At 33.9% G+C, this 26,496-nt stretch overlaps 1 protein-coding gene across 11 annotated transcripts in view; it reads right to left on the bottom strand.

Annotated features, from left to right (window-relative positions):
- Positions 1-26,179, bottom strand: part of LOC123532644 (uncharacterized) — a 90,700-nt gene extending 64,521 nt beyond the window's left edge. For 9 of the 11 annotated variants that reach the window (XM_053517796.1, XM_053517798.1, XM_053517792.1 and 6 more), the window contains exons 1-13: positions 26,042-26,179; positions 19,693-19,829; positions 17,680-17,721; positions 16,950-16,991; positions 14,611-14,781; positions 11,074-11,241; positions 10,134-10,295; positions 8,633-8,701; positions 5,854-6,018; positions 4,358-4,537; positions 3,960-4,133; positions 2,680-2,853; positions 289-462 (exon numbers count right to left, since the gene is read on the bottom strand). In XM_053517796.1, the coding sequence (XP_053373771.1) occupies positions 289-462; positions 2,680-2,853; positions 3,960-4,133; positions 4,358-4,537; positions 5,854-6,018; positions 8,633-8,701; positions 10,134-10,295; positions 11,074-11,241; positions 14,611-14,781; positions 16,950-16,991; positions 17,680-17,721; positions 19,693-19,822 (1,651 nt within the window). In that variant the 5' untranslated portion in view covers positions 19,823-19,829; positions 26,042-26,179. Of the gene's footprint in view, positions 1-288; positions 463-2,679; positions 2,854-3,959; positions 4,134-4,357; positions 4,538-5,853; positions 6,019-7,720; positions 7,926-8,632; positions 8,702-10,133; positions 10,296-11,073; positions 11,242-14,610; positions 14,782-16,949; positions 16,992-17,679; positions 17,722-19,692; positions 19,830-26,041 lie in introns of those variants that run through there. The other 2 variants (XM_053517791.1, XM_053517800.1) reach the window with 2 other exon arrangements.
- Positions 26,180-26,496: the final 317 nt, after the last annotated feature.

Consider the following 26,496-nt stretch of genomic DNA (forward strand, 5'->3'; position numbering starts at 1 on the left):
CAGGAAAATGTGATGTTGGCAGTTAATAACACTCAATACCAAGAAAAGGTGATGTTGGCAGTAAATAACACCCAATACTAAGAAAAGGTGATATTGGCAGTAAATAACACTCAATACTAAGAAAAGGTGATGTTGGCAGTAAATAACGCTCAGTACTAAGAAAATGTGATACTGGCAGTAAATAACACTCAATACTAAGAAAAGGTGATATTGGCAGTAAAAACTTTAACGAAGAGAACGAAAAGAGCAAGCGTATAAAAGTAAGGTGAAAAGAAGAGATTGCTTAACCTTTACGCTTTAAATCATCCTTGAACTGAATTAGATCTTGTCTTGTAAGTGGTTTCTCTCCAGCCATTGCTTCTACTCCTTGATAATTGTAGGTTAAACCATTATTCATTCCTGTTAACATTCTGTCAATATCTTGTAGAGTGAAGGAAGGCGTGGTAATCATGCCGCCCATACCTATATCATCATTCATTAAAAAAAATCATTCAATATAAACCTAATGAAACTGTAGCTATCGCTAAATGTGATTCATACTCCACTAAAGGCCTAGTTAGAAAGGTGATATTGGCAGTAAATAACACTTAGTACCACAAAAAGGTAATATTGGCAGTAAATAACACTCAATACCGAGCAAAGGTGCTATTGGCAGTAAATAACACTCAATATCAAGAAAAGGTGATGTTCACAGAAAATATTACTCAATAACTTAAAACGAAGAAAAGGTGATGTTGGCAGTAAATAAAACTCAATACCACGAAAAGGTGATGTTGGCAGTTAATAACACTCAATACCAAGAAAAGATGATTTTGGCAGTAAATAACACCCAATACATAGAAAAGGTGATATTGGCAGTAAATAACACTCAATACTAAGAAAAGGTGATGTTAGCAGTAAATAACACTAAGTACTAAGAAAAAGGTGATATTGGCAGTAAATAACTCTCAATACCAAGAAATTCTATATTCAAGAAATAAAGAATTACAGTTCTACTGCGTTTCAGTTTATTGCCTTAAAATTATTGATCAGGCTAGATTATTTGTAAATGTGTTTTTCAAAAGTTCTTGATATTAATGTATCAAAATCGATTGTCAGTGAAATTAACTTCATTCATTCAATACTTAAAATGTGAAAAATCAAATATAGTTGCTAACGAATGATAATTTGTATAAAACTCAGTTAGGTATTGGACTTGCTAAGTTCACATGTCTTTCACGGTGTTAAATCTTATTACATTTCTTTCAGTAAAGTCAATGTTATTCCTTAAATTCTAAAATAAAATGCGAGACAGAAGATGACTTTATCATTATTTAGGGCGGAGTTGTGATTATTGTGCCTTTTAGTTCCTTCTCACAATGTTACGCTGATTTCCCTCCAGTATATTTAATGTCATTCTCCAAAATATGAAAAATGTGAAGAGTTAAATACAATGACAAAGGGAGGCAACTTTGTACGGAATACCAATCAGAGATATGAGAATTGTAATTTCAACTTCCTCATGAGCCTACAGTTGTAAGTAAAACTCCAGTAAATACCTCGATTGGTTTAGGAGCTATTTAAAGAAAAAATGAGCCGTGCCATGAGAAAACCATGTTGGTTTTCTCATAGTACAGCTCAAATATTTGGCAAATAGCCACATTGAAAGTCTGAAAGTGGAAATAATTTTTTCACAGTACAACACAGAGTTCAAATAGAATTGACATGAGGTGTGTGTTACTGCATTAAAGTCCAACATTGTAAGAAAATGCATGAGGTTTACCAAAGCCAATAGCACCTTAAGACATTCTTGGTTTCAGAGCTATTTAATGAAAACAATAATTTTGCCAATAATGATTTTGAAAGTCCAATAGGAGGAGAAATCTTGTCAAGTCAAAATAAAGCACAAACGTCATACATAACTTGAGTTGAAATGTGTATAACTGCATTTCGAATCAAAATTTGGTGACGATTCAAAATTTAGATAGCACTTTCTGCAAATTTTAAAGTATAATCTGTAAATTTATTTTATGCTGTCAAATCTGTGTATCAATTACATGATTATGTTTCTGAAATATTTAAAGAAATGTGAATTTTCGGTACATTTAAACTGAAACTTTCAGATAATATTGTCAAAACCAAAATAAGAATTATGTTACCTGGTTAGCGAACTTTACAAATATAGTATTAGTTTCAACTTTATATCTGTACTGGTTTCCTAAGGAGACGGGATTGGAAGTATACGACAGGGAAGGAAGGGACGGGACAAAGTTAGTCCTATACTGTACAGTATGGTCTCTTTCCTCAAAACAACGTTTGTTGTGAGTATAACCAAGATTTTGAAACAATTGTATAAACAGTAATCTTAAAGAATTGGTCCATCCTTGACTTTACTAAGGTTTTGTTGTTTCTTTTCCTGTGGTTTTTCTATGGTTTTGTAACTCCGATATATTTTATGTCATAAGGCGACTTCCAAGCTTTTCAACAGTGTGAAAAGACCTCATGTGGGTCTTATGGTCATTCCACAACTTTAACATGCAGGTTTGATACGGCCGATTTTTACCCTATTGTCTTTCAATGGAAATCCTTTAAAGATACGAATAGAAAAACATATTTTGCTTTCAGCTGTAGAAACTATAACGACGAAAAAAAAGAAGAAAACTTATACAAGACAGGTAGAGAAAGTGAAAGTTGTAATACCTTTACGCTCTAATTCAGCCTTAAAATCGTTCAGTTGTTTTCTTGTAAGTGGTTGCTCTCCAGCAAGTGCTTCTAGCCCATTATAATTGTAGGTTAAACCATTATCCATACCAGTCAACATTCTATTGATATCTTCTAAAGTGAAGGAAGGCGTGGTCATCATGCCGCCCATACCTAAATTATGATTCATAAAATATATCATCCAATATTACAGTTTACCAAATACAATCAAAGTTGTGCAAATGGTTTTTCGTTACTAGGGTTTGTTTGTGTATTTGTTCTATTAGGATTTATGTCCCTCCGGCACATTTTATGTCATTTGGCGAGTTCAAAGTTTCTGACATTGAGGGAAGACCCAATGTGCCTCTCTCGTCATTATTTCAGGCACGGACATGAACCTGATTAAATCATAAGATGGCTCTTACAGGTCATACTTTTACATCCAAAGCGAGGTTTTGAAACCACAGCATTGACGGACACGCGTTGCAGCGAAAGTGACCTTAAGCAATCGGCTATAAAGGTCCCGACATGACTTAGGGTCATTTCACACCGTCAAATGCCACTTTTGATACTACTGATCTATGTCCTATTGTCTTTTATAAATGTCCGCTTCACACATTTGCATCCCCATGAAATGCTAGGAGGGCATGCCAATAGTTAAAGTCATATCAGGGAAAACAGCTGCCGATACAGCACTCAACATGGAAATAGCTCATGTATAAATGAATACACGTTCAAAATAGCTGAGCACATGTATACATACAATCAATTAAATGCAATAACAAAAACAAAGAAGATACAAAGAGACACAAACATACGTGAAGAAAGAACACAGCAGAATATTTGAACAATTTTGTCAAACATGTCTGCAACAATTGGAAAACAATATTCAGCAAGTTTGGTTCAAGATAAACGTATGTAAAAGAGAGCTTAAAACTCAAATCATAGCTTTCCATGCACACTCTTTATTTTTTCAATTATTCAGAATTTTATGATAGGCCTTAATGTTATTACAATAACATAGTATGCACAGCGTAATTGTCAGTAGTGTTGATTCAAAGTCAAGGTCGTACCTTTGGTTAAAAAACAAATTAGATCTAGTCCAAACTTCCTGTCAACACTATATGACAGGAAATATCTTTGAATATTTTGACCAGCATGATTAATTATTGAACATAACAGTAGCTCAAGAACATTATCATATTATTATGATGAATAACCTAAAGACAATGCGTGCGTAAATAAATGCGTGCCGCACGTACAGAGAGATAGATTTTTACCTTTACGCTTTAGATCAGCCATAAATTGTTCAAGCTGCTTGCGTGTGAGTGCTCTTTCGCCGAACCGAGCTTCCATTCCGTCATAATTGTAGCTTTTTCCACTATCCATTCCATTTAGCATTCTGTTGACATCTTCCAATGTGAAAGATGCAGTTTCCATTGCACCGCCAATACCTTATTAATAAGTAAAGGGAAATGCGTTATATGTTTCCAAAAATCATCTTAAAGGTTTTCTTGAACGTTGAAAATTAAAGATGATCTTATTTGGTATATCTATACACCGACACCCCTACAAGCGAACTGCAAAATATCTGTTGAATTACATGAAGCGCACAAAAATAATAAAAGAATATCAAATCTTAAGCCAGAAAAAACGGAAACTTCAAAGATCTTTCTACCTTTGCTTGGGCTTAACTGATTCAAGAGCCTTTGTAGATATCCTCTTGTAAGTCTTTCTTCGCTACCCGTGGCCTGCAAACCTTGGAAGTTGTAAAAATATCCCTGGTCCATTCCTCTTAGCATTCTGTTAACATCTCCTATTGTAAAATTTGTTGATTGACTTCCACCGCCCATGGGACCTTTCGTTAAAGTAAAACTGGTGTGAGCTGAGCATGTAGAATGCAAATTTTAGATGATCGCTACGGATTGCGATAATTTTTAATAAAGAATATTTTTTCCAGTTTGGCCGAGGCTATCCGCAAGGTGGTCGTGCCGGTCATTTTCTTTATTCGCACGACAATAATGCTGGACGTCGTGACGGTCAATTTTGTTATCCATACGACTAATTATATTGTATACATATTTCTTCTTCCTTATCCGATCTCCATAGTACCTACTATTTGACAATATGTAGCATGGACCTTTTGGTAAATTAACAACCCGCGAAAGCGTGTGATTACGATGCCTAAAATTATTCCGTTTAAAACTTATCTGCGACTAATTGAATTAAAAAAAACAACACTATATTAAAGTGGAATTATGCGCATTTTCCAAGTTAAAATCCAGCTGAAATAGATGTGTGTGTGAAAAGGGTGGAGGAAATTATAGCTTTTAACCCAATATACCAAACTCTTCTTGTTACCAGTACGAAATAATAACTTTCCAAACAAATATGACTTTTCTTATTTTGACTGGGGCAGTCTTTTTAAGAAAAGTCAAACTGCACGCAGGAGTTGCTTCCCTTCAACTTCAGAAATCTCTACCTATAGGTAAGGGAGATCACTGCGTAGAAGATTGAAGAAAAGAACTATTATTTTATTAGTCCGATTTCTTTATTTCTAAAGCATCAACTTCAAATACTTATGCGGCATTATCGTTAATTTAACACATTTAAATGCACAGCAACCGAAAATTGCTTTAATAAAACATTCACAAAAAACACACTACCTGCAGTAAGATGCGCATAATGACACTTCAAAAGTGAGAAACACGGAAACAAGGTGAATTAGTTAACTTATTAATGTAGGAATATGTTCTCTGTGCATTCTTTTGATTTATTTGTTCTGTTGTTAATGAACGAATTAATAGATCTAATTAACTGAAAGCAACACGTATACAATATCAATATTTTTTGCGATGTTGTTTTTTATATCTTGTTAACATGTGTTGATGTAAGATCTTAAACAATCAACAGTGCTAACAGTATTTTAGCTGGGATATACCTTATGGCAACAATAGAAACGCTATCGAAGATAAGAATATTAATCGACACGACCTCCGTGCGAATAAGAAAAACAATCAACACGACCATCGTTCCTGCCAATATTTGCCATTTTATTTCTAAGTCAATATTCACTTTCTACACCGAATGCTGTTATTAAACTGCTTTGAATCAAGACACTTGTTGACATCAAACTATGCATGTAGATAATTTATATGACTAAGTATCACATACCTTTTGCGGCTAGCTTTGCGAGCAGTTCATCTATTCGTCCTGCTGTAAGCCTTGCTTGTCCTGGCAACGCCATCTGACCTTGAAAGTTATATTCGAGACCATTGGCTATGCCGAGCTTCATACGCTCAAGGTCTGCTAGTGTAAAGTCTGCAGTTTGTTGTATTCCTGAAGATAGTTTAAAATGCACTTGAAACCATATTCTAAATAAAACATACATTTTGATCAGTATTCTGGTGGATTTTGTAATATCTGTCCAAGGTAAACTAGTTTAACTTTAAATGCTCTTGGATTACTAACCAATGCTACCTTGCTGTGATAAGGTCATGTTTTACCCGATTCAAAATATGTGAACGAATTATTCAACCGGTAATTTCGTTTGTCCAATCGGCACAAAGCACATATTCCTGTTGATTAAGTAGATAATGGATGAGAAACCGGTTTTGGTAGTATACTGGATAGACTTGATTTTTCAAATTCGTTTTTACTCCTGCTGTAGTATCATTTAAGGTAAAAATTCTTTATTTCTAGATGTAGATTTACCTGACAACCAAAATAGCAATTTATAGGCGACTAGTGTAGAGTGAATATTTTAATTGTACTTTTATATTGATCCCTTATATTATTGGTACAGACCACTATAATTTAATCTGAAGGCATCTCCTATGAAAGCAACAACTAGTCAAAATAATAGACTTTGAACGGGTCTGTTCACGAGAGGTAATTTATATCTAAAACCTCTTACGTTCCCTATCACCGGCTTAAGAAGAACACTACAGTAAAATTGAATAGACTAAATTATTCGACGGGACCAGATAATATTATTAGTTTGTATTTTTTTTTTTACAAAAACGCATGTCTCGTATATCGTAGGCTGGCAGAGACAGATCTTTAAAATTTATTTTATATAAAAAAATAAAAATTTCTTAAATTTCATAAGTAAACATATACACATATTGTTGAAATAAAAAAATCTATGTGATATTTTTCTTTAATGGCCTTTACCCTGAACCAACATATCTTAATATTGCATATTCTGCACATGCTTACATCATGTTTGACAATTGTTGCACAAAGTTTAAATCTCCATCGACAGGGGTAAAGAGACACTGACGTGAAATATTCACTATTAGACCTTTGATCTCAGGATGTAACCTTTGAAACTGAACCTGCATTCTTATTATAGTTTATTATTTCTAGAAGTTATTTGAAATCCTGTCAAAAGGGTTAAAGATACACAACGGACACGAAAGAAGCCTTATTTGACTTGTGATCTCTCTTTCCGACCTTGACCTGAAACCAACATGAACTAAACTTGCGTTATCTCCTCTCCTTGCTATGGTTAATATATGTAACAATTGTTTTAAAATCGTTAGAACTTACAGACCCAAAATTATCACTATTTGACATTTGGTCGCACATTGCGACCTTGACTGGCCGAAAGTTGTACTCTTTCGACCTTGCGGAGACATAACCAAAAGTTGTTCTGCATGATATCTAAGTATGGTTAAGATTTGTATATATTTATTTTACAATCCTTTCAGTAGTTGAGAAATGCATAGTGGTTGAAACAGACACAGAGCTGAATGGATTTTGTGATCGGCGGACCGACGACCGTACCAAAATCAATATGTCTCCCCCTACAAAAACACATAACAAAGACTGTTAAAAAAAGTTTATATCAACTAGCTTGAAAAATAGCATATCATTTGAAGTAACATTCATGATAAATCACACCCATACCATAACATTTAAAGCAACATGAACAAACACAATTACATTACATAAAGGAGCTACTAAACAAAGTTGCAAAAACAAACAACTGAAAAATTGAAAGTTAGTAATCTGTATGCGTTATTCATTCTACAACCTTGAGATAATATCTCATTGAGGAATCGTTGAAGTTGTTGCATTGTCAGTCTAGGTTCCCGTCCAGTGGCCCGTTTGCCTTGGTAATTATAATGTTCTCCTCCTTCCATGCCTGTGATCATTGATCGTACTTGATCTAGCGTAAACTGGGCGATGCTTTGCAAGCCTTTAAATATTGGTAAGTAAAACATTTTTGAATCTTTCTTCACAAATGAAAATACCAAAATTTATACGAATATCCCTTGGAAGCAAAGAACGCAACCAAGTAACAAACTCAGTTTGATTGAGTCTGTAAATTTGAGGTATTAAAATGGACAATAGCCCTCAAGCTTTACAAACACTGACTCAAGCTTTAAGAGGTACTGAAATGGGCAACGCCCTTCACGCTTTACTAACACTGGCTCAAACTTTGTCTTAAATGGAAAGAAAATACTTTTATATTTAAATTGATGTTACTGATCAATTGTGTTGTCAACAGCGTTCGTAATTTATACTTCTTGAAAACCCGGTGTACACCGGACTGAAAACCTGATTATCTTTAGGCAGTATGAAACACATTATCTTCAGATATACTAAAAGTGAATCTAAAACACCGGTAATACTAAAAAAGGTATGTCCAATTGTTTTGTATTATATTAACAAAGCTGAAATTACGCAATACTGCTAGCATAGACAATGAACAAAAACACAACAATAGCATTCCCCCAGCCACATTTATAATGGATTGATTTGTTAATGTGCACACAAATTAGAATCCCCTCAGCCATTTTTATAATACATTTGATTTGTCAATGTGCACACAAATATGAATCTCCTCAGCCAATTTAAAATACATTAATGTGTCAATGTGCACATAAATTAGAATCCCTTCAGCCAGTTTTATAACATATTGATTATATATGATTAAACTTGCCTGTATCTGGTTCACCTCCGCCAGTACCGGGCATAATCGGAATATCTGTTGGTCGATTTGGTGACCCACCTTTAATAATTGAAATGATAAACGCATGTGAGCGTTATTTTTTTTTCTCAAAAAATCCTTATACAAATCCCCAGTCCATAGTTTATGCTTTATGACTGGTCTATACTAAGTACTAGTCCATAGTTCGTGCTTTATGACTGGTCTATACTAAGTACTCAACTTGTGTTTCCTTGTCAAAACTGTAAAAATCATTTCTGAACTCAGAGGATAAAACAATTTATTGAATGGCTTACCGGCCAACAAGTGTATAACATACAGATGTTTGTTAACCATATACATTCAAAAAGTAAGAATAGAACTGAGGTATAAAAACAATACACACAGTATATACAGATGTATGCATAGGTGATCCTACCTGTTATGTACATCAACACCTTTTCATAAATGTGACATTTTCTTACAAATAATGTTATATCTTTACTATGAAATAGCGAGTGATACTTCATTTTACTACAGATATGTTAGTTTTTGTCAGTAGATAAGCTGTTAAAACATATGATGCAGTGAAACAAGGCAAATCATACACAAATTATCAATTATTGATATAAATAAAACTTTCACAATGTTCACATCTAAAAAATGTTAAATACTTTTTGGTTATTTGAAGGACTGGGAAATCATTTTCTAAACTTCATTTGATGTGTTTCTATCTTAGAAAATTTGAGGTTCTGTCTTCGACAGGTGGACTGCGATTGCTTAAGTTTATTCGAAAACCCACACTTTATATATGTATTGCCTACGTGAATTTTTTAACTTAATAAGTTAGGTGAACTGTATATCATAACAAACCATGAGTTTTAGAATATACACAAAACGTTAAATATACAAGAAACAATGTCATACTTCGCCATATGCAAATTGTACGAAATGTAAACAACGCCATATGTTGATTGCCTTAAGAATAACAAACAGAGAAAAGACTACACCCAAAGCAAAATTTACAGTATAGTAATGAATTAAAGCGAAAAACGTTATGTTGCAAAGATAAGATAATTCCGAGTTAAAGTAGAAACGTGTCGGTTAATATTTGGGGAAAAAGACATGGTTTCGAAATCATTGTTACTGTTTCATATGTACATGTCTTTCGAAATAGAGATCAACAAATCGTGTTACTGTTTCATATGTACATGTCTTTCGAAATAGAGATGCTGTACATAATCAGTTGGTAACTGCAAAAGACGCTCTATAAATCATTCATAAACTTCATTTCAAAACAATACATATTCCCGTCATATTTAAGCGAATACAATCCGAATACTCTTTTTCACATCATTTACACACCGAACATTTCTCTCCCTCTCTCTCTCTCTCTCTCTCTCTCACACACACACACTCACACATGCGTGCGCATAGACGTACACACACACACACACTCCCTCTCTTCCGAGTATGATTGCTCAAAAAATGTAAAGATAAAGATAAAGAAACTGACCAAGAGCTTCAAGTGTACGAAGGTGACTCCTAAGCCGAGATAGGGGAAGAATGTTCTGGCCTTCTGATGCAATCATACCTTGATGATTATATCTTAGACCACTTTCCATACCTTGTACCATCCGTCGGACATCTTCCAATGTAAAACGTTGTAATACTTGCTCTGAAAATTCACAATTTTGCAAAAAGGCTAACTATCAAATTTTGTGTACCTTTCCTCTTTTCATTAGATTCATTACGAATACACAAATTACCACCAAAGAGATAATATATGAGCAGTGCCATGAGAAAACCAACATAGTGGGTTTGCGACCAGCATGGATTCAGACCAGCCTGCGCATCCGCGCAGTCTGGTCAGGATCCATGCTGTTCGCTTTTAAAGCCTACTGCAATTAGAGAAACAGCGAACAGCATCGCGCAGGCTGGTCTGGATCCATGCTGGTCGCAAACCCACTATGTTAGTTTTCCCATGGCACGGCTCATATGTATTCAACTGCTGATAACGTAAGGAATTTCTTTTAACCGTTGTTCTTTTTGTACAATGAGTTGTTACATATTCATCTAGCCGTGATAAACTAGGTAATAGAGAACGCCTTGAAACCCGATGAAGGCTAACGGACACAAGCGGAACTAAGACGTGGCAAAACTAAATGAATAAACAAAATTATAAGCAATGACTGAACATTTCTTTATCATCATATCAATCATTATTGAACAATATTGCAAAAACATACCACCAGTTATGTTGTCAGCGCAAATCTTGAAAAACTGTTATCCACATTTAGTAAAGTCATAGAAGAGATTTCTAATGCTAAATCAAAGCAGGAACATAAATACATTGATTCTACTCAATTTTTTTACGAATGTCTGAGAAACAGTTATTAATGTCATTTTATGACTTTCGTGTATTATGTAGACAGTTAAATAAACACTGAGTATACCTAGAGCTTCTTGCTTAGATAATAAATCTCGTAGGTCTCCAACTGTGTAAAGAGGTTCGCCAGACTCAAGCGTCGTTACCTGACCTTGTCGATTATAGTATAGTCCATTATTAATTCCATCTATCATCATACGGATTTCATCAATTGTAAATTCTTTTGTACCAGAAGCTGTAAGATATATTAAATATATTGATAAAGTTTTGTATGTTCAAACAGTGGACGAATTTGATAACGCGACCTTGTCGATTATATTTTAATATCAAGGATAAATATCAAACAGGGAACCATTATTTATCCATGTAAATGTATCATGAAACGGATTTCAACAACGGTGAACTGTTTTGTAGCAGAAGCTGCAATGTATATTAACCTTGTCGATTATAGTTTAGTTGATTATTAACCCCATCTATTTCATACGGATTTCATATATTGTGTCAATTGTGAGCTGTTTTGTAGCAGAAGCTGCAATGTATATTAACCTTGTCGATTATAGTTTAGTTGATATTAACCCCATCTATTTCATACGGATTTCATATATTGTGTCAATTGTGAGCTGTTTTGTAGCAGAAGCTGCAATGTATATTAACCTTGTCGATTATAGTTTAGTTGATAATTAACCCCATCTATTTCATACGGATTTCATATATTGTGTCAATTGTGAGCTGTTTTGTAGCAGAAGCTGCAATGTATATTAACCTTGTCGATTATAGTTTAGTTGATTATTAACCCCATCTATTTCATACGGATTTCATATATTGTGTCAATTGTGAGCTGTTTTGTAGCAGAAGCTGCAATGTATATTAACCTTGTCGATTATAGTTTAGTTGATAATTAACCCCATCTATTTCATACGGATTTCATATATTGTGTCAATTGTGAGCTGTTTTGTAGCAGAAGCTGCAATGTATATTAACCTTGTCGATTATAGTTTAGTTGATTATTAACCCCATCTATTTCATACGGATTTCATATATTGTGTCAATTGTGAGCTGTTTTGTAGCAGAAGCTGCAATGTATATTAACCTTGTCGATTATAGTTTAGTTGATAATTAACCCCATCTATTTCATACGGATTTCATATATTGTGTCAATTGTGAGCTGTTTTGTAGCAGAAGCTGCAATGTATATTAACCTTGTCGATATAGTTTAGTTGATATTAACCCATCTAGTTCATACGGATTTCATCAATTGTGTCATGGAGCTGTTTTGTAGCAGAAGCTGCAATGTATTATTAACCTTGTCGATTATAGTTAATTGAAATTAACCCCTCACTATTCATACGGATTTCATATATTGTGTCAATTTTGACTTGTTTTGTAGCAGAAGCTTGCAAGTTATGTAGTAACCTTTTGTCCGGATTATAGTTTAGTTGATAATTAACCCATATCACATTCATAACGGAATGACATAAATTTGTGTCAATTGATGCAGTGTTTTGTAGCAGAAGCTGCAATGTATATTAACCTTGTCGACTATAGTTTAGTTGATAATTAACCCCATCTATTCATAAAGGATTTACATATATGTGGTGTCAATTGTGACCGTTTTGTAGCATATAGCTGCAATGGTATTATTAAGCCTTTTTTTGATTTATTAGTTTTTAATTGATAATTAACCCAATCTAGTTCTATACGGATTTTTCTAATATTGTGTCAATTGTGAGCCTGTTTTGAGCAGCAAGGGCTGCAATGTAGATAACCTTGTCGAATTATAGTTTAGTTGATAATTAACCCATCTATTCATACGGATTTCATATATTGTGTCAATTGTGAGCTGTTTTGTAGCAGAAGCTGCAATGTATATTAACCTTGTCGATTATAGTGTAGTTGATAATTAACCCCATCTATTTCATACGGATTTCATATATTGTGTCAATTGTGAGCTGTTTTGTAGCAGAAGCTGCAATGTATATTAACCTTTTGTCGATTATAGTTTAGTTGATAATTAACCCCATCTATTTCATACGGATTTCATATATTGTGTCAATTGTGAGCTGTTTTGTAGCAGAAGCTGCAATGTATATTAACCTTGTCGATTATAGTTTAGTTGATAATTAACCCCATCTATTTCATACGGATTTCATATACTGTGTCAATTGTGAGCTGTTTTGTAGCAGAAGCTGCAATGTATATTAACCTTTTGTCGATTATAGTTTAGTTGATAATTAACCCCATCTATTCATACGGATTTCATATATTGTGTCAATTGTGAGCTGTTTTGTAGCAGAAGCTGCAATGTATATTAACCTTGTCGATTATAGTTTAGTTGATAATTAACCCCATCTATTTCATACGGATTTCATATATTGTGTCAATTGTGAGCTGTTTTGTAGCAGAAGCTGCAATGTATATTAACCTTTTGTCGATTATAGTTTAGTTGATAATTAACCCCATCTATTTCATACGGATTTCATATATTGTGTCAATTGTGAGCTGTTTTGTAGCAGAAGCTGCAATGTATATTAACCTTGTCGATTATAGTTTAGTTGATAATTAACCCCATCTATTTCATACGGATTTCATATATTGTGTCAATTGTGAGCTGTTTTGTAGCAGAAGCTGCAGCATATATTGAATATGTCGTCAATAGTTTAAATCATTATTAATCCAGTCTAAGATCATACGGATTTCATCAATTGTGAACTGTTTTGTCACAGAAGCTGCAATCTGCATTGATGAGATTTCACATGGTCAAACATTGAACGAATTTGATACGTACGACCGTCACGTACAAAAGTCATTTTTCTTTTTTTATTTTGTTACTGTTGTGTTTTGAGTCATACCGACACAATTTAACCAGCTTCTCATGGTGGCAGAAGACCTAAGTGTCCATCCAGGTATTGATCCAGGAATAGACGTTAACCTGGGTAGAACCATCTAGCTTCTGTAAGCCAGCTATTCCTGACACAAAGAAACCTATATCCCAAGCGAAGCTTCGAGCCCACATCAGTGAAAGGCAAACAAAAGTCTTTGGCTCAGATTAAAAAATGTTGATGACAACGATGTTTTGAATACGTGCGTCATGTTGCCACACGGGATACTTGCATTCTTCTACCGGACGTTGTCTTAAAATGAGATAAGTTGTGACACGACGTCACAGCATGCACCGTCAAACATACACTTGATCAGTTACAACAATGTGGATGGAACAGATACAAAACTGTTAATATAAGAAATGAAACCCGTTTTGTGCATATTTTCATTGGGCGTGCTGTATAGGTGGCTACATTTCTTATAAAGTGCCTTTTTTGTTGGATTTATGCCCTTGCTTTTAAGCATTTTTTAAAACATTGTATAAGGTTATGCAATACACAAGTTGTGCTTAGTTAACGCGTGAGGGCCTTCGCGAATCATTTCTTACTCAAAAAAATTAAAAGGTAAGGGTACAATTTCCGGAAGCACAGATCACAGCAGCACGACCAGAGGGCATGCATCGCAAATTGGTCCGCAGCAAATAGAAACTGTATCGGAAAGATATAACAGATGGGCTGCTTCAAAAATCCAATAAAACATAATTATACTAAAAAAGTTGTCTCACCTGAACCTGTCCCTTGAAGCTGGTCACGCATGGCTAGTAACTGGTCTTTTGAAATTGTAGTATCAGCTACATTATTGGAGACAGTCCCGTCATATTTATAACGGAAACCGTTATTCATTCCGGCTACCATAGCTTGAACCTGTGGAAGGGTAAACTTCTTCATTGGCCCAGCTATCAAATAGAAAATAGTTAATTTCCATTTAAGTGCATATAATCATACAAATTTCCATAGCACATTAGAAATAGCAATTATGCTAAACTAATAGTGAGGGCTTTGTGAAATGATAACACTCAACTATTGAACCAACGAGTAACAAACGTTCTGCCCATACATGCGTTATACCTTTCTGTAAATGGTATTTTCTCATAATATGAAATTGACAAACACCATTGGTCAACTATCGAAGGCAATATTTTTCTGTAAACTATAAATTCCTGATCGTGGAAAGGTTCTTTACTTTTTAAGGCATTTCTTCCTGAAAAAAAAATTGTAATAAGTTAAACTCCATAATACGAGTTTTTCTTTTGCTTTTATTTTTCACATTTAAACAAACTATGCTGTAAATCACTGTATCCAGATTTTTGGACACACACTTTTTGTAGAAAAAGATAAAATTGAAAGAAAACAGAGGTGCTATATTATTGTTTGCCTCTTGCAATATTTCTTGCTCCCTCTTTGTAAGTTTTTTCTCTGCGTATTAATTTTTGCGGATTGCTTCTTGCTACCACAACTCTTTCTTACTTTGCTAAAGAACTAGCTAGAAAACATTGACATAAATATACCAGTCAATGTACGCACCGAATTGTCTATCCCCGCAGTTGACAATCAATTCGAACCATTTGCTCTTTTTTCCTGTATCATATTTGTAACAGTACAATGTTTACTTGTAGTAATATGCTTGACTCTCACAATTTGAGCGCCGCTGTGTGAAAACCAATGTTAGGGATTTGCGGCCAGAATGGGTCCAGATCAGCAGTCTGGCCAATATCCAAACTGTTCGCTTTTTGGTGGCAGACAATCGGTGAAATTTATAATTCTAACACGACCAGCAAATAACCTACATACATGTAGAGCAAAATCTATCTTGGGTTATTCTGCAATAAACCACTCGCGTGCAATGACGTCATCCGATTCAGGTGCGTAGAACGGTCGTAAAAAGTAGTAACCATTTTTTCTAACACTGTTGATACTAGTATGTCGTGTTAGAATCGAAATAATAAGTTCCCAAGTGTGATTTATCGTAGAATAACCCGAGTTTTTCGTTCTTATGCGAAACAATATATCACTCAGGCCTACAGCCTTCGTGATATATTCTTACGCATAAGAATTCAAAACTCGGGTTATTCTACGATAAACCACTTTTGGGAACTTATTATTTCTTAAATGAACAATATAAATGTTGGAATAAACGAACTATATCGATGTGTACTGATCTGGATCCTTGCTAGTTACAAAGTCTTAACGTTGGTTATTGCATAGCGGCGCTCATTTAGTATTTAATTAAGATTTTCATTAAAAGTTACAAGATAAGCAAACTGTCAATCAGTTCCTGTAATGATTTAAGTATCGAAGACCAACAACGGTTTTAGGTATTTGTAATATCATATTGATTAAATGGTTTCTAAGATTCCAGTCTATGTTAATAAAAAGACAGCTGAACATCATTTAGACAAGTCTAAGAAAATACCTGGGTAACTATCATTGCACATACGTATGTCACTTGAAAAAAATAATCTTAAAAAATTGCACATGGTATCAGCACTCTAGGATGTGCTCCTTTGTTATTATGTTTCGTTTCATTGATATTTAGAATAACAAAAAACAAAACATAAAGTCGGTATCAAATATTAGTAAAATCCAATACAGTCTGTTGAAATATAAGTACAAACCAATACAGTCTATTGAAATATTAGTAAAAACCAATACAGTCTATTGAAATATAAGTACAAACCAATACAGTCTATTGATTTTAATCAATTATTTCAAGAGCAAAGCATCTTAGATCTTAGACAAAAGCTGTAACATTTCCTTACAAAAGCACCTGTTTTCACTTTCCGTTTGACAATAAACAATGTAAGATTGCTTGTCTCAAGACACCACCTATCAACAAAGACAACTTGTTTTATTTACCAAGGGGTTCTTTACATGCAGGATTCACTGTATAGCGATACTTTGTAAAAAAACATCAAAAGAATAAGGTTGTACCAGTGTTACTTTAAAGAAAAACAATTTCAACATCTTTTCAGAAAAATTCATTTCTTTAACATTAAATGTGAACGAATCGCTATAAAGACTAATGTAACTGAAGAATTTAAATTTTGTAAAATTTCTACGTTACCTGGTCCCGCCATCCCTGTATGTGTAGCACCACCAGCATCACCTTTGGAAACAAAAAATATAACGTAAGTATAATAACATAGTATAGCATGCTAATTTTAAAACATGGAACGCCTCATACCGAGTTAGAAGATTATCATTGCGTCGATTTTTTCTAATATCTATTACATGTTTCAATAAGCGCGGTATATTTTTTAAAAGTTTTAAGCCACACCGACACGAATTTGCTTCATTAATCAGTGACCATCTTGAAATGTGATTTAGTGCTGCGTAATTATGGTACAGTTATATAAGGGAATTACAATCACGTAAATAACTTTGAATTATAATCTTTAATGATTTTTTATAGAATGTCATATGGTGACTTTTTAGCTGCTTATGGTGGAAGAAAGTCCAAGCTTCTAATCTTGACAATATTTTACGTAAGCAGAGTCGGGCCTTTTCTCAAGTCAGCTCAATGGCTTTCTCTCATTACAATGGTTGTAAATGTCATAAGTGATTAAAAGTCCGTGTCTTGAGCAACTCGCCAAAAGGAAGTTTCTGGTTTCGATATAAAACTAGGTAAAATATCTATTATTAAAAATTGCATTAGCGGTGTTGCTAAAGTTTAGAAAACTGTGATGTCGCGAACCGTTTTTAAATAATGTATTGTAGAACAATGCTTCAATTTTGTTTTACAACATCTCACCTTGTAACTGAATGCTGCAGAAAATAATATTGGGTATACATACCTGCACCAATTATGTTGAGAATGTTTGAAGACGGTACTCCGTCTGAAAGAAAAATATACAGCTGAATAAATCTTAATTTAACTTGAAAAACACATTTCTACATTGTCAGCATAATGACTTTGCTTCCCTTAGAACAGAGTAACAGATAAAAATCATTAAAGATTATAATTCAAAGTTATTTACGTGATTGTAATTCCCTTATATAACTGTACCATAAAATTACGCAGCACTAAATCACATTTCAAGATGGTCACTGATTAATGAAGCAAGTTCGTCTAGTATTGTGAAATAGTTTTATCAGCTGGTTCAACCTGAGGTAAAGTAACAGGGGTACAAGCAGTTGAACTTTGGTTAAAGGTAAGAACTGCCATTCAGTTAAGCTAGAAACATCTACATTCTGCTGCAGATCTGATATTGCAAAAACTTTGTAACTGCAATGAACAAGCTTCCAGGCAACCTCAGCGAAAACTTATGACAGACAAGAACCATTTTTTAATGGAGAATACCTAATAAATGACATGTTACTTTTAAAAACGTTTCGACGCTTTTGCTTAAATGCTTCAAAAGTGTGACATCGGTGGTGAGATGAAAATGGAATATACTTGAGCTTTTAACCCTTACCCTGCTGAATTTCTATTATGGACTTGTCCGTCTTTCAATTTGGACAGTACCATTAACTGTTAAAAGGGGTGCTTACCAAAAGGATATTGACTAAATGGCGAACAGTGCAGATCAAGATCTACACTGGTCGCAAAGGCAGAACCAATTCTGTCTTCTAGCATGATAAGGATTAAAAACAATCCCTTATAAACTATAAACAACCATCAGATGCACACTTATGTGACTTTTTCGCTTGTCTACTGGAAAAATCCCAAATATATAAACGTTTTGAAACACGAATAAGTCCTTTATTTATAATAGATATATTCACTCGATGTGTCACCTGTTCCAAAACTAATTCAATGTGGTAGATTCTTAACCTGTAGGCTGCTGCCGGCAATTAATTTTGCCTTTGCGACCAGTGCAGACCAAGACCAGCCTGTACGTCCGTGCATGCTGATCATGGTATGCACTATTCGCTATTCAGTCAGTAAATTTTCAGTGAAAACCCCTTCGAATAATAAGTGGCATTATAGAAATTTAGCAGGGTAAGTGTTAATGACACTCGATAACTTTGATGTGATTACGTTTCCACAATAGGCGATTCGGCATTGTTTGATCATAAATTTAGTTCAACGTGCACATTGTTCCCGTAAAAACCAACAAATGCCGGAATCTCTTACGGAGTATATGTAATTTGAATAATGGGTCAAATATCGTAAAGAAATTTACAGTCGTCATTTCATTTGTATCACAATTTAAAATATCTAACTGCTCGCAAAGAATATAACCTATTACTAAAAGCTATTCACGCAGCACAACTTTTGCCATCACCAAAAGGAAAAGTTGAATAATCTCAAAAATCTTGAGTGAATTACTTTTAGAGAACATATATTGAGACAAGTTCTAAAACTGGCATGTCTGTTATGAACATTACGTTTTGTGTTGAAGTAAAGTCATAGGAGCTGCCGGGGGCCTCTGTCGCCGAATGGTTAAGGTCGCTGACTTCAAATTACTTGCCCCTCACCGATGTGGGTTCGAGCCTCACTCGGGGCGTTGAATTCTTCATGTGAGGAAGCTATCCAGCTGGCTTACGGAAGGTCGGTGGTTATACCCAGGTTCCCGCGCGTGATGAAATAATGCACGGAGGAGCACCTGGGGTCTTCCTCCACCATCAAACCTGGAAAGTCGCCATACGACCTATAATTGTGTCTCTGCGACGTTAAACCCAGCAAACATAGGAGCTGCCATTCACTATAATTGGATTAAAGCAATCAAAAGAAACTATTTTGTCGTTTAACTGCTGCACTACAAAATACCTGTTTTATATTTTTTTCGTCTGTTCATGTTCACCTAAATTCAGAATATGTCATGTAAAAATTGATATTGGCTAATTATGAGTTATTTGTTTACCTCCAGATAGCATACTGTTGATCACAGCTTCACCTCTGGTATTGTTTGCTGGAATTCCAACATCAGGCCGGGGTTGTGACGTCACAGCGGAGATCGCTGATGTCACCAAAAGAGCAATACACCAGGACATTGTTTATCTACAATGTATAAGAAACTATTATTTCATTATCGTCTTGCTTCTGTAAACTTGACTGCTAGGTTGCTGTATTTTAGTTGCCTGTGCGAAATAACGTCAACTTTGCAATTTCTCGTGAAAATTTCTTGGTGTGATATCAAATTTAGTTGAGTATTTAAAGTATCTCACCTGATATCAACTTAACATTTATTTTTTCTCACGTGATATCAACTTAACCATTGAGTGTGTTAAACACTCACATGATATCAACTTAACATTTATTTTTTCTCACTTGATATCAACTTAACAGTTGAGTGTGTAAAGTCTCCTACGTGATATCAACTTAACAGATGAGTGTTTAAAGTCTCCCACGTGATATCAACTTAACATTTTTATGTGCTAAGTCTCCCAAGTGATATCAACTTTATTGTTAAGTGCGTGAAGTCTCTCATGTGATATCAGCTCAACAGTTGAGTATGTAAAGTCTCTCACCTGATATGAACTTAACAGCTGAGTGTGTTAAGTCTCTTAGCTGATATCAATTTAACAGTTGAGTGTGTAAAGTCTCTCACCTGATATCAACTTAACAGTTGTGAGTGTAAAGTCTCTCATCTGATTTCAAGTTAACAGTTGAGAGTGTGACGTGTCTTACCTGATATCCTCACCTGATTTCAACTTTGCAGTTGCATATTTAATGATCTATAATTGCTTGTGTAACGTTTCTTTCAAAATATCAGCTTTACAACTGCAGGTGTAAAACTCCATTAGCGAGGTATTAAATATAAACTGCCAACGTAAAAACTACGTAAAACAAAGACAGACGTCCAGCAGGAAAACTACATTCACAGAAGGGAGCCGCTACAAGGTTCGTCAGTCAGAACATATTAACCACATAATTCAATAAATGACAAACCAAAAAGAACCTTTTTCGAGAAGAAATGCTTAACGAAAGCTGTAATAAATTATACTATGTCCATATGTGACGATAAGAACAAATTGTGCATCTCTTGTCGCAGATTTTTTTTTAATTGTTTTGAACGTTATTCTATGTTGAGCTTTTCTCCATGTACGCAAGCGGACATTATTACTGCATTTAACAATAAACCATGCTTCTTATGATTCTTAATATTGAAAACCATGTTTGCCCATGTGGGGGATAACTATTTATTCCTGGAAGCCCCAGATAAATAAAAATAGATGCAGCATTTTTATTTTTATCTCTCTAAATTATTTAACAGTTTTAAACACATAATAACTAAAAGAGAAAATATTATTTATTCGTATTGTGAATTATAATAGGAATTGAGACGGGCAATTTCATTCCAGATATGCATTTACATATATTTCTCAGTTAATTCGGTTTGCAAGAACATGAATAGATTGGTTCAATATGTCCTAAATAAACTGTTAATCAAATATTAAAAGTAAACCAACATATTTTTCCAGTATTATCATGCTTACAGAAGACGTAATTGAACACTTACTGTATACTAGTACTAGACTTTTTTAAAATCTTTTATTTAAACTCATTGTCCTAAGAAAGGGGCAAAAATATGAAAATTAGAAGAACAGTTTGACACATTACTTTTCTAATTAAAGACACTTTGAAATATACATCATTTGACGTGTAATTGTCAAATCATTTATCATGTACGTACGATTAACTATAATATTCGTAGGTGTGCCCCAAACATTTACATGACTTTACATTCTGCTCGTTATATGAATTGCGTGTAAATGTCAACATTATGTTTGAACAGTAAAACTACGACACGAATTCCCCTGTTCTCCTCTATTAGCAACCAGTTTCCCCTTTCTCATTTAAAGACATCTATTCATCACGTTTCAGAATGATGTTATGCAATTAGAAAACATGGCAATGTTAGACAGCATTTGTAGCTGTAAAGTTTACAAGTGATAAACACTTATTGGAATCCACATACAGATGTGTTTCACACCATAAATATTGAAAAGTAAGATTAATTTGTTTCACCTTCAATTTATGATAAAATATGCAACCGAAGTAATATTACTTTTTGCTTTTCATACCGGATAAAAAATACGAGTTTACTACCATAACCTTTAGCCTGCTAAATTCCTAAAATGGACTGGTCTATCAATCAATTTGGGCAGTACAAATTCTTTTTCGAAGGGGTGTTCACAGAAAATCTACTGACCGAATAACAAACAGTGTAGACCAAGATCAGCATGCACGAACGTGCAGGTCGATCTTTGTCTGCACTGGTCGCAAAGGCAAAGTCACTTGCCGCCAGCAGACTAAAGGTTAACTAGCAAAACTTAGGAAAGATATTAGACATTGTCTGCATATTCACCTAAAGGTGATTGTCCGAAATGTTTATATCATTCTTATCTTTATTTGCATGAGCAGGCAGGAGGTCTACTGTTTTGAATCATGAATTATATGTCATTGTTTAAATCCTTACATTCTTTAACGTTTATAAACAAACCTATTTATTAATTTTAACAAGTAAATTAAACCATTAAAAATATGACAAGTTCATTCAGACCTACGCAAATTACTTGCTGACACAGGATACACCTATCTGTCAAATAATATCATGATTGGAGTGCAAATTTTTAATTTGTCATTATTACAAATAAATGTGATGATTAACTCTTTTTACATATCATTGTTCTTTTTAATTGATTATCTTATTGCAATATCTCTAAGGGACCTGTTTTCTATGATAAAGTTACAAACTTTTAATTGATACCTTAGAATATTAAATGAAGTTTATTGTTTGGCTATTTCAGAGATGATACAAAATTCATACATGTAAAACAAATAAATGTAGATGCTTTTTTGGTCTTGTTGGAGGTTGCATTTGAAGCAAAAAGTATACCAACTTGATATAGCCTAGAACGAATGCCACATATAACATTTATTGAATATCAATTAAACGGTACATTAGCATATGACTGTAAATATTGGTTATTTTCTTTTTAATTCAATATTTGTTCCAAACATATTTGTAAACTAATGAGACTGAAGACTAGAAATACGGGTTATGGTAAAAAAGACTTAGGACGTCCAGTATCACGGCTTTAGAAAAGGATATATCATATAGCCTCAGTTATATACATTTGTGTCAGCAGGATTCACAACTCGTGCAGTAACTGTCATTGTATATTATGTTTGTATGTAAAGACATGACTGACCAATCTTGAGGTTATAGTCATTAGGCAGTATGAGATTGGGTAGGTGCAGTATGAGGTCTGCATGCCCCAAACACGTTTTAAGCCCCCGTTTCCTTTTATATAGGCTACAGACCGTTCCAAGGTTGTGCCCCTATTTCCAACTTGCATGTTATTGCTGTTTGTCTGTTTATATGTTATGTATATCGTCTTGTATGTTAGTGGTGAGTCTTCCCTTTGCCCCACTTTTTATCCAACGCCCATTTTCTATGCTTCCCACTCTTTACCTACCCTTCCTAACCCTAACCCTTCCCCCGTCCCTCTTCCCGCTTTTACTACAGTTTATATTTGTGGTTGACCAATTTTGCAATGTGTGACTCTGGTTGAGGTTGCTGAGCTTAATCTTTCCAAGGAATCTACTCTTACCCTTTTAATATTTCATAGGTAGTACTGACCAATCTTGAGGTTACCGTCATGATACGTGTTTGTATAGGCAAGTCTTAACATTCTTAATTTTAAATTCATTAAAGATTTGTAAAGGTCAGACTGACCAATCTTGAGTTTACCTTCATTATATAAGTTTGTATATGCACGACTAACCAATCTATAGGTGACTTTCATTACTAAGGTTTGTATAAGCAAGACTTACTAATCTTGAGGATATTGTCATTATATAGGTTTTATAGGCAGACCCGACCAATATTGAAGTTACTGTCCTTTTGTAGGAAAAGAGAACTGCCTTGTTCGCAATTAAAATTTGACATGCAAGCTCAAAAGATCCACCCACTAGAAGCTTGAAGAAAATGGAAAAGCTCTTAGTAAATATTTTTTAAAGCTCAGCTCAGTAAATTTTGTGTTAGATTAGGAACGTGTCATTTTGATAAATAAAAGGTAATAATTTTGTTATAGATTATAATAATAAATCACTGGTTTATGACAAATACAACCTTAATTACATTAAATAATAGGATGAAAAATGTCTCGTTGTTAACAGCAACGAAAACAAATAAAGCGGAAAATATTTAAAATTGCTTCAATCAATTACAACGCTATAAAATATGACATTCAGATGAAATGACTGATGCAAAACAAACGTGTTTCCTAATTGAAATTTTAAAGTTATAAAAAACATTTATGTCAAGAAGATGATATCGTTATAATACAAATGGGGCTATAAAATATAATACGACAACTGTTTACAACTATGACTTGCAGCGTAGAACTTTATTAATAATAAACACACGGATAAATCTACCAATAAGAGGAAACTTAAGGTAGTTCTTCACGTTTGGATCGAAATTTTTTCTACAATGTAGAATTTGATTAAACACTGATTTTTCAAAACTTCAGAATATACGTACAAAATTCAGCTAATAAAAAGGATAGGGTCGTGTGCTGATTTTGTGCTAGACTAATTTTAAAAACATGGACCTTACGCAAGTTTTCATAATGGAAGTCAATGGGAAAACCATAACGTTCATAACATTTTCGCGAATAGAAATTCTTCTACAATGTAGATTTTGATGAAACTTCTCACAGTTGTGAATAAAGACATGGCCTATAATGTGATGAAATAAAATGTATAGGTCCGTATGCTTATTTTTGATTGACCATGATTAAAGTGAACCGGATATTTCTCGCTAATTTTAAGTCATTATTTTTTATTATTTAATTTGTCTATTTTGACTTTAGAAATAAAGTTACAGTGCCACTGTAATAAATTTACTCACAAGTTGCGATTAATACGTAAAATGATTTTCACTTCCGTACGCCGAATCCAGGCGTTTTCTACGTTTTCCGGATAAATGACGTTACGCCGTCACTTCCGGTTTATCAAACGTGCAGAACTACCTTAATCGAGGAGAAGAAAGGAAAATAATAAAAACACCTTTATATCTGTTCCGTGACATTTGTTCAATAACACGCAAATAGGTTCAATGCTCCTACAAAATTTGCCTATAAATATTTTTTGTAGGCGAATTGACTTGTTTAGGTAGGACAATTGATTAATGTAACATCAATGAAATAAAAAATCAAAAGACCATTGGGACCTGTTGCACGTCTCTTTGTTTGTTTGTTTCTCTTTTATTGTTGTTGTTTGTTTTCTGTTTGGTTAAGGGATTTTTGCAATAAATGACACGCACTAAATAGCAATTTCTCGTATTATTGTTAGCGGATTTCAGTATGAAATTTATCCGAGACATTGAGATATAGAGAAATACGGTTAAAATACGGTTGACATTATAGCTGTTCTAACCTTGAAACACAGCTACTAGTTTGAGATATGATTTTTATCCACACATATTCAATGAGAAAAGTATGCTTTAAATAATCATCTTTCAAGATACGATTCATTTTTCTGCCTCTTATTTCCTATAAAGTGACGATACATAGATCGCTGAATCAAGTTTGTAGCCGTTAAAGGCCAAAATCAGATCTAAGAGACGATCCTTTGGAAGCATAGCACACAACCAAGTTAAATAATACTAAACTCTGTTTGCCGGAGTCGGTTCATGATAGGTCATAAATATGCAACAGACCCCACACCTGCCCTTGGAATGACTTTTACAGAAAGGCTGAATAGGCTCCATGATCCCAAAGATTTACCACAAGAGAATGTTATGTCTATCCAGTTCTATACCCCATTAACATCATAATGTCTTGTTTACAGACCCAAAACATGGCAAATATCAGCCAAACACCCAGTTATTTCAATTGAATCAAATTAAAGACTAGGTACTTTCATATTTTTTTTAATAAACTAGTTAATCATATTTGTTTTCACTCCAAATATTTTTTTACGATTCTCTACTTTTATGAAAAGTTAAGTGAATTTTTTAAGTAAAAGTAGTAAATTGCAAAATGATTCCTACTTCTCAATAATGCACGGTATCAAACAACATGCGATAGCTGCCAGTTATTTTATGTTAATTTATTTCTTAAGATTTTATAGAATTTAGACAATAAGTTTTATTAAATGTTTTCAAAACTTTAAATATTCAAAAAGCATGTTTAGGTATATAATGAATTATGATATTTTACAACAGAACAGAAATTACAGTAAAACGTTCAACTTACCCTAGCTTTTCATTAGTGTATTTCTTATGTTCCGAAATGTTTCTGGGATGGTCGAGTAATGCAAAGATCAACTGAATTTAACGTCTTTTGTTTGTTTTCACTTGAATAATCGTTACCTCACTGCTAGGCCCTCAAGCTGAAACTATCAATCAAGAACACTATACAATCACTCCTACCATATATATATATATAAGCGACGGATTCTCCCTACATAATCAATTACATTTTATTCAAGTATTTTGCATTTTATGTAAAAAGGTGTAAAATATTAGTTAAATTTAAAGTATTTTTTGTTTTGTTTGTAAAGACAAACGAAGCATGCATGGAACATGCTACAAACTTAATGTGTAAATAACGTCTCTAAATCCACGTTCTAGAATCCTGTTCATATTTTGAATGTATATATTTTAAATGTGTGTTATGTAATTGTAAAGCGCAATAGAATATTTTATAAT

The sequence above is a fragment of the Mercenaria mercenaria genome, chromosome 11, assembly GCF_021730395.1.
Source record: "Mercenaria mercenaria strain notata chromosome 11, MADL_Memer_1, whole genome shotgun sequence".
In the NCBI taxonomy this organism is placed as follows: domain Eukaryota; kingdom Metazoa; phylum Mollusca; class Bivalvia; order Venerida; family Veneridae; genus Mercenaria; species Mercenaria mercenaria.